Consider the following 9,527-nt stretch of genomic DNA (forward strand, 5'->3'; position numbering starts at 1 on the left):
AAATTTGTTAACAACCCCAATCACAACACTGTCAATAGGCTAATCTCAACCAAGTACTGGATACATCACGATAGGATTCAGTACAACTGAGAGAGATAGAAGTCAGGATAGGTAGCAAGCAAGGAAATCCAGGAAGTAGACTAGAGATACATCTGCGGATAGCTAGAGGAGGAAGAATAGGGATAGAGGAATAAGAAGCACCGAGAAGGAGGAGAAGCTGGTTTAGCATTCTGGTAATTGTTGTTTTTTCCTTCTCCTGTGATGTTGCTCTGCTCTTGTACTCCACTGTGACTTACCCGGCCTGCAACATGGCAATGCACAAAGGCCCACGATGTAGCTGGCCCATACAACATGCAGGCTCTAACACGTTGGGACGGCGGTTGGCTAGCAACGATGATTGGTTGGGGGTAGCGCTCGGGGCCGGCGGCCGGCTGAGAGTGACCACTGGCTAAGGGCTGCGTCAAGGCCAGTGCCAGGCTGGGAGTGAGCGCTGGCTGGGGGCCACGCCCGGGGCTGGCGACTGACTATTGTAACACTCAGTTTTAAAGGAACAAAATCGGGCACAACACATGTATGCCAGGATCAAGTTTCATACATGTGCTTACATCATTAGTAATATCATCACAGTGTCTTTCTTACAACATCGTATTTAACTTAATGCAAAAGGACCCGAGGGTCTAAAGAAAACACAGCGGGGAAAAACTAAAGGGTCTTCAGTGCCAGTGGCTCCATCTTCCACAGGCACCGACCGGAGGCAACAGAGCCTAGAACAGCAGCTCTGGGTCGAAGTCGTCGCCGAAAACTCAAGCTTGGTTGCCAGCTTCTGAACAGCGGTAGGATGCAGGGTAGGGGACAACAAGTGTGAGTACAAAGATTGTACTCCACAAGCGTAGGGAAAAACATGATATGCGGCTTATGTCAAGGAATGGACTTTGACACTGGCTAACAGCACTAAGCAACTATGATCTGCCTATGACTCCAACATCAGGCATCCTACTTACTAAGTGAAAAGACACGACTATATCCAAAGATTCGACTCATCGGATTCCATTCGACTACCAAGACTCACCAGATAATTCCATTACCTTGTTACCCCAACCCACCATACCAAACCCTGACCCCAACTAATCCTGAGGAAGTCCAAGCTCGCTCTTATCCGTGAGCACGGCTGATCGACCAGATTGACACTCTGCAGAGTTAGCACTGCTTTCCCCACGAGTCGTGATTCCCTTGTTGCTCCAAATTTCCGGGGTGTGGAGTCGGGGTCTCACTACAAGGCCTTTACAAAGCTCCCTCTAACCCGCAAGCACCCACTGAGATTTCACCGCTAACAGACAATTACATTGCTGCAAAAGCCCCCTCTTGTGCCACTTATACTGACCTATGGTGCCCACTAAGCTAGAAGGTGACTAATTAGTTGGCCAGACCGTACCCATATAGGTCTCGTGGTTGTGCGGACAAAACTTGGTTACATGCCCAAGAACCGGTCCTTAGGACCCCACACAGATACAAACACAAACATGCCATAGGCTCCACCTCAAACCATCCATTCTATTGGGGAAAACCTATACCATGTTGCTACAAAAAGAATTGCCATCTCCCAACATTGTTGCATAGTTCATTAATCAAAATTAAGATTTCCCAACCAAGACTGCGCTAGCATAAACTACCCATTTTCATAACATGATGAACAACGGTGACAAGGAAAATATTGATTCAAAACTAGTAAACCCTAACATAGGATTCATGTTTAGACAAGCATACATTCTGAAGGTTAAAAACTACACCTGCAATTCTAAAATAGGATAAATATGCTCAAGGACACTTGCCTTCGACAGGGTGCTGCTCAACGTCTTCAAACACTTGATCTTGCGGATTCTCGAACTGATCACCTCCTATTCGACAGACCGGAAAAGACATACAACATGAAAACCTAAGAACAGTACACCAAACAGTATTGAAACTAGACAAAAACCCTACAAAAAGATTCTACACGTCGCTACGAACATTTGGGCGTGAAAATCGCCCAAATCGGAGCTACGAGCAAAAAGTTATGTGATAAACAAGATTAGGGTTACGTTTGTAAAAGAAAAGGACTTATTTTAAATAAAAACAGAGAGGTTAGGGGCCTTTTTGCAAAATAGAGGGACTTAATTGTAAATATGTAGAAGTTTAGGGAGTAGCTGCAAAAAGACATGGGCTCTTGGTTAATTTTAGGAAAGTACAGGGGTTTGTTTTGCAAATTTGCCATTATTACTGAATTAAAAAATATAGGAATATTACTGGGTAAAGGTTTGCTGATGTGGCACTGCCATGTAGGCAAATTGGATGAGGTGGCTGGCTTATGTGGCGCTGAGGTGGCTGATTTGGTGACTGGGATTACATAACACATGTGGCGACACACGATTGGCTCAGTGAAGGGGTAAGGCTATATCTAATCGTGGCCCTCCAAATTGGATCGAACGGTGGATAATTGAGGGGGGGGGGGGGGGCTCCTGCCGGCTTCAGAGGAGAGCGGCGGTGGTGGTGGCTCGGTGGCGGCGGTGCTCGCCGGAGAAGCGGCAAACCTCGTCGCCGGGCAAGGGGATCGACGGCGGGCTGCGGCGAAGAGAGAGGGGAGGGCGGCTAGCTTACCCCGAGTGCAAACAGCGACGGAGAGGGCTCGAGGCAACCAGGCGACGAAGCGGATGGCGGCGGCGGTCGGAGAGACGTCGGGGAGGGGGTTCGGGCGCCGAATCGAAGACGAGGAGCGTCGGGAAGCGTCGCCCGGGGTCCTGCGACACCAAAGAAGCGAAGACCAAGGTCAAAAAGGGGTTCGGCACGGTGAAACAAAGCGACGGCGAGCTTCTCACCGGCGGCAATGGAGGAGATGGCGTCGGGCTCAAATCCGAGCGAAAGAAAAGGGGGAAACGGGTGCAAAATGCGCGGAACGTCACAAGGGAGACGATGGACGGCTTATATACGAGAGAGGGGAAGAGGATTGGCCGGAATTTGAAGAAAATGGCCGGCGGCCATGGCCTTCAATGGCGTCAGTTTTTCCCGATTGATTGGGCACTAGAGGGAGAAGTAAAGAGGGGAAACGGGCGGGGGCACCTTGATGGGGTTTAAGGCTTTGGATTCGGTTTTTTTTTGGGAGGGGAGAGGGCGCGGGGAGGAGCGGGATTGCGCGGCGATGGCGGCGGAGGGGAACGAACCGGCGGGAGGTTGAAGAGGCGGAGTTGGCTCGGGCAGGGCGGCTCGGGCGGAGCGGCTCGGAGCGGGGCCCGCACGGCAGAGAGGGAGAGGTGAAGGGGGCCAGCTCGGCCGATGGGCCGGCGCGGGGAAGAAAAAGGCGGCCCACGAGAGAAGGAGAAGGGGGAGGGAAGATGGGCCGAGGGAGAGAGAATCGGCCTAAGGGTATTTTTCCTTTTAGAAATTCTTTTTTCAATTTGATTTTCAACAATTTTCAAATAGGGGTTTGAACGAGCGATTTCTAGCGAATTTTAACAAATTTTTCCACACAATAAAATCCTTAATGCATCTCTAATGGCATGAATGCATCAAACATTATCCTAGGACAATTTAAATTTAGAAAATAATTTTTCTATTGAACAAAATTGCAACCACCTATTTAATTTCTAGCAAAATTTTAAATTCTTGCAAAAAATTGAGATTTGGGGTGTTACAACTATGGATGTCGGTTACTTAAGGGCGATACCCGCACCCATGGTTGGTGGCTAGAGCATCAGGCTAGGGCTTAGGGGCGATGGGCGAGGTGCTCTACCTCTGCGGCGACTGGGGGTGCGCTGTGGCTCGGGGAGTTGGGGGTGCGCTGTGGCTCGGGGAGTTGGGGTGCGCTGATTGCCTAAAGACCTAGGGTTAGATGGGCTAGGGCTAGAATTAATTGGGCCGAACTATTGGATGTGCTTCACGAGTACACCTCATGTGTGAGCGGATTGTAATACGAACACCCTACTCGCGACTTCGCGAGTACCGATCCATCATGCCTGTGGGTGAAATCTGGGCCATTAGGTGTGCTTCACGGGTATACCCCGTGTGTGAGCAAATCGTAATACCCACACCCAACTCGTGACTTCGAGAATACCGACCCATTATGCCCGTGGTGAAATCTCAGACCCATGCAAGGACCCATCGAACACAGTACCCGCGGTACCAAACCCTTGGGTATGATTACCGTTCCACAATCCTTCTCCCTCAATTGCTTGGACCAAGCCCATAGTACTCCAGTCCGCAACGAGTACAGGCTACAGGAAATCCCTAGCTGGGTTTGAATCTGATACGGCCCCACCAGTCCGCGATCGGACTGATTCGATCATGAGTACTTGGACGGGCCTCTGCGTAAACAACAGATCAGATTGGGCCGTTCCGCTTTCCTCGACCTTCTTTTGTTTGTTCATCCAGCAATCTGCTGGATTCCTCGAAAAAAAAAGCTTTCCTCTCTCTCAAAAAAAAAAATTGATTCCTTGTTAGGGCACGAAGCATAAACGTTTGGAGTTGAACACATGCTGCTCTGTCGTCTGACGTTTGGAGTTGAACGCACATACTTCTTTCTTATCACCATCCACCTGCAATGCATAGAGGAAAACAACAAACAACAGACAGATATATGGAGCAGAACACAGTGGCGACCAGAATGCTAGGCTCGTTCCTCGCGTAAAAAACAACTCAATGGTGGAGTGGTACATTGTTGGCTTGTTGCAGGAAAAGCGATTCACAACGCGCTTCAGAAGCACATGCGTATATACCAAGCTCTGGCTGTTCAGTTACAATGTAAAACTATCCTTTACTGAACCGCAACTCCTTTCCAGCACCCAGTTGCTTCTCCAAAGAAGAAAATGTGTCTGAAACTGCAATTTGATTTGGTATGTAGAAATATTGAGCTCAAGCTGAAACTGACGAGCAAAGGACCTGAAACTGACGCATCAAGTGGCTAGTGAAAAATGCAGTAATCAACAGCTGAAAGTGGTTTGAAATAGAGAGCAGGTTAAGAATTACCATGTTATTGGAGAACTCAAAACTGTCCACTAAGATCTTCCGCCAACATAATATAGCCGGTCCAATTATTTGAAGAGCTTTCTGAGTCCATTGAACAATGACAGAGCTCTAAGTTCGCCACCTCTCATGTCCCTCAGTCTTCTACGCAATATCTGCATGATACCAATTGGAGTAAATGTAAGAGGTTAAGCATCGCAACTAATGCACAAACAAAAGCAACAGCAGCACAAGCGTTGCTGACTTACATATTGTGTGCGATACAGGATTCTCCGTTCACTGATGCACAAATCCCTTGCTATCTGTTTAAGCAATAACGTCCTGCTGACCTGCTTTGCATTCATTGAAACTTGTTGAGAGCCATCGCCGCCCTGAAACATTATAGGTTCAATACTCATGAAGAACAACACTTATCGTCGAAACTAATCATTGTGATTTGTTATAAAAGCATTCAGCACAGGAAGATAGATCGGAAAATTAATAGGATGGCACAGTGTTTAAATCTTGTGAGAGGTTAACTAATGTGTTCTGCAAGAAATGACATTGAAAGGACATCACCTCTAGGTACTTTCTGTATTTTGCTATATTAGATTCACAGCAGTCCAAGATAAACTGAAGAGCCTGTTCTTCCAGTTCAGGATAACGAAATCCAGGTTTTGATGAGCTTTTATTCGATGCGGCAACAGCCATCTGCAAACATAATTTGGCAAGAGATCATTTTGAGTAAGTACCATAAGCTCAAGTTATCTTGAACATCCCCCTAGTTCTAGCTCTGTTGACAAAATTGTAAACATTTGGTGCAAAATAACAGCAACAAACCTCCTCAAAGCGTTGACTCATATCGGGAGGACTGACCACAAGGAAGGCATAAGCCATCAGCTCAACTGGCCACCCTGTGACCCGCAAGGGGAAACTTTCAGATCTGTTCATGGTGATCAGATCCAATTTTGTTAATACTAAGTACACAAATCTGATAGTATCATAAATATACATAGTAAGAAAGAGCGCTGCACACGATGCTGATCGGATGAAAAAGGTGGCATGAATAGTGAATCATGTCCAAATCTATCGCGAGTTGTACTTGACTCTGAACTTATTTATTCTGGTAAAAGAACTAGTCTCATTCTCAATAAGATGCATTTCACACCCATTATGCAATCAAAGTGCTGTGTTTTTTGTACTTTGTACGTAGTACTATATTGAAGTAGCAATAAGAGATCAGTGATGCCAAGGAATGTTCTAATCTAATCAATGCTCATTTAGCAAGATGACAACATACAAAAGGGATGCAACAGTTCAAGAAAACTTGTCTTGACAAAACGATCGTTGCATGTGAAGTTCCGCATAGAGATGAGGTAAACTTTTGACTCTATGAGTCACAGCCTATAAGTACATGAGAACTTACTCTGACAAACCGTTTCTCTTTAGTGCTTGTAATTTCTCTTTGTAGCACTTATCAGTCTTGTTAAGAGACACCAGCAATTCAACTGAATCATTTGGGTTTGTTCCCTCTTTTGGAACAAAACCATATGAAAGCAATAGCTCACCACTGGATTTCTTCCCGTAAGATATAAATACCTAAAGAGGATAAATATAAACAGACAATTTAATAAACGATGTATGCATGGAACAATACAAGTTACCCCTAGATTTAAAACATACAAAAAGTGATCAGGCCAAACCAAACAAATTTTCAAATCCAGTTTGGTCCATGTAGCCCAGCTGGAGCCAACTATGTGATTTATGTACTAAAGAAAATAAAAAAAATGGACGGAGTGCTGATCTTTAGTTCACACCCCAAACTTATTATCAAGACTCAAGGTGTTATGTTCGGGGTTATTGTTCACACGCGAACGATTACTGTTCACTCGTGTGAACAGTAGCCACGTCAGCATCAGGACTTCACATTAGGATTTATCTATTCGGTTTTTTAGTTTGAAGTAGATTTAGTTAGAGATAAGATTAGAAATTGGATAATTTAAATCAGATAAGAGTTAGATTTGAGTGAGGTCTTTGTAAGCCTATATAAGGCACACGAGTGCCACACTTTATAATCAAGCAAAGAAGAATTAATCTAGTCTTCCCAATCTATGATCTAATCTCTCCCCTAGCAGCCAACACCGCCCGTCTATCCTTCCAACAGATGATTATCCTCACACAAGATGACTCAATTCTTAAAACACCAGTCCATTGCTAAAAAACAAGGTGGTCAATGTGCTAATGAAACAGTAATTATATTCCAGCTAATCAAGAATGAATATGCCGATTGCGCTTTTGAGACTGCACTAGACCTGATGTAATTATCACCATTACCAATAGCCTCTGCAAAATTAATTTGATTGATAGATAACCAAGAATAGAACAAAAAGCATGAATGAAAACTGTTACCTGCTCACCTGGTTGATATGAGCGGTCAGTGGTGAAAACTATTCCTTGTGATGACTTATCAAAATCCAAGAATGCTTCCACCTGGAAAATCAAGAAGTAAATTTCAACAACACTATAATGTTAGGAAGACTTACGATAATGTAAAAAAGAAACGTCTGGGAATAAAGGCGATTAAGGAATTTTAAGCATTATTGAGAATGATTCTTTGTAAAAGTATAGAATGTGATACCTCAGGGCTATGATTAAGCATATCTGCCCAAGGAACTAGTGCAACTCTTCCATCCATTGATGGCAAACGAACCTGCAATATAGCCCAAATGCACATTTCTTAGCAGAAAATGATAGCAATATGAAGCAAAAGAATTTGCAGCCATAATGAAGAGGGCTTTAGAGAATCAGAACTAGGTTTGTAACGTATTTACTAGATGTCTAGATCCAATCTTACCAGGCGTGAGAAGAGAATGCCGAAGGACCATAGAAATGTCTCTATGTTATACACCTGAAATAAAAATTGTGGTATATCAATCTGGTTTAAACTGTAACTAAAGAGCTAATAAAAGATGATAATCGACATCCATGGTGTAACCAGATCAATATATATAGTTGCTAATATGTGACCCACTCCCATGGCTTTGTTTCGATACTCAAAGCCAAACACTGACATACCCCTTCTTTGGTTATAACTATAACCTGAAGGTTTGAAGAATTAAATATATGCTCTGTGTATAGGACCGAAGCTAGCAAAAGAGCCTCTTGTGTTCATAAGAATATATCAATGCTTGCAAAACACACCTCCTCAGGGAACAAATCTGAATGTTTAGAAAATATACGGTCTCGAAGGTCGTCGTATCTGCCAAAACCAACAAAGCAAAAAATACCAATGTGAGCTCCAATAATGAGGAAACTTAATTTGCTAAATTAATAACAGTAGAAGTATAGATAGACAAACTTACGTCCCAATCACATCAGTTATCCTCTGAATTGCCCTTTCCCTGATTGGTGAAGCCACCAAGTATGTATCTAGCTCGGCACGGGTCCTGCAACGACACATAAAGGCTGTACATGATTGAGAATGCTATCTAAAGAGCGCCTCTCTTCTCCTCACTTCGGCAACATGCCAACTATAATCTCTGGGCTATACCAGTACAAAAGCGAGTAAGGCTGCCTTGGCAGCGCTGCTATGTAGTTGCTCCACCTCGACGAGGCCTCTAAACTGGCTTCGCTTATGAGGTAAGTAGCGAGAAGCGGCCAGTCGGGCACGGAGTTCCTCTTCATCACATCCCCCACCTCGGGGCAGCTCCACTCCTGGTAGACACGAGCACAACAAAGTACTGATTGTTTCTTTTTTTAGACCACCAAGTACTAATTGTAACAGCGATACTTAGAAGAAGATGAAAATCATTGCGGCTCGCAGTGACAGGCTACGGCTTTTGTTACCGAATCGGCGGTGATGATGAGGGAAGGGGGCACGAAGAGTAGCTTCTCCCCATTGCGGATGTTCTTAAGCGCGACGAGGCCGCGCTCGCCGACGTCGACGCGCTGGATAGCCAGACGCTGCTCGGGGAGGCCCGAGTCCACGAGCCACCGCTCCAGCGACGCCGCATTCTCCAGGGACTCGATCTCGCAGCCCCACGGGACACTCCCGGCGGCCTCCCGCTGCGCCGGCGCGGACGCCGCCGAGGCCCGGACGGGGATGTGAGTGCGGAGGCGGCCGAAGGAGGAGGATGGATGAGGACAGAGCCGGCGGGGAGCACGCACCGGCGGCCGGAACCGCGGGTGGAGAGTGGTGGTGGCGGTGGCGGTGGCGGCGAACATGGCGGAGCCGCGAAAGTGGGCGCCGGTGCGGGGGGCTTATCCGCTTCTCGTGGCGCCGTCCGCTGTGGCGGGCTTGGCATTTATTCCTGCCTCCTACATGCTGGGCTTCGTAGAATTTTTGCTTAGTGGGCTCTGCTGGGCTGATCATTGGGTCTTTTCAGTTTTTTCGACTGGTGGTGTTGGCTATAGGCCGAGATTCTCAGCACCCTTGGATAAACAAAAGACTAATCACGCAGAGACCGCCTTCTTAAAAAAATCACACTGAATCCTGACAGATGTGCCCGGTTCGGCTAATAATCACGAAACAACCCTTCAGGCTTCCATAATCCACC

General features: G+C 46.0%; 1 protein-coding gene across 2 annotated transcripts; it reads right to left on the reverse strand.

Annotated features, from left to right (window-relative positions):
- Positions 1-4,622: 4,622 nt before the first annotated feature.
- LOC133921336 (ribulose-1,5 bisphosphate carboxylase/oxygenase large subunit N-methyltransferase, chloroplastic) lies at positions 4,623-9,270 on the reverse strand. Of its 2 annotated transcripts, none has more exons than XM_062366160.1 (13): positions 8,818-9,270; positions 8,522-8,685; positions 8,334-8,417; positions 8,173-8,230; positions 7,826-7,879; positions 7,610-7,681; positions 7,381-7,461; positions 6,398-6,570; positions 5,812-5,914; positions 5,551-5,682; positions 5,241-5,363; positions 4,996-5,147; positions 4,623-4,908 (listed from the first exon to the last, which is right to left on the reverse strand). In XM_062366160.1, exons 1-12 carry the CDS (start codon positions 9,193-9,195, stop codon positions 5,061-5,063), a joined length of 1,509 nt encoding a protein of 502 aa, XP_062222144.1. In that variant the 5' UTR covers positions 9,196-9,270; the 3' UTR covers positions 4,623-4,908; positions 4,996-5,060. The 2 variants fall into 2 exon arrangements, with proteins under 2 accessions (XP_062222144.1, XP_062222143.1); XM_062366159.1 differs by having other exon boundaries at positions 4,623-4,914.
- Between the last annotated feature and the right edge of the window lie 257 nt (positions 9,271-9,527).

This window comes from Phragmites australis, chromosome 6, assembly GCF_958298935.1.
Source record: "Phragmites australis chromosome 6, lpPhrAust1.1, whole genome shotgun sequence".
Lineage (NCBI taxonomy): Eukaryota > Viridiplantae > Streptophyta > Magnoliopsida > Poales > Poaceae > Phragmites > Phragmites australis.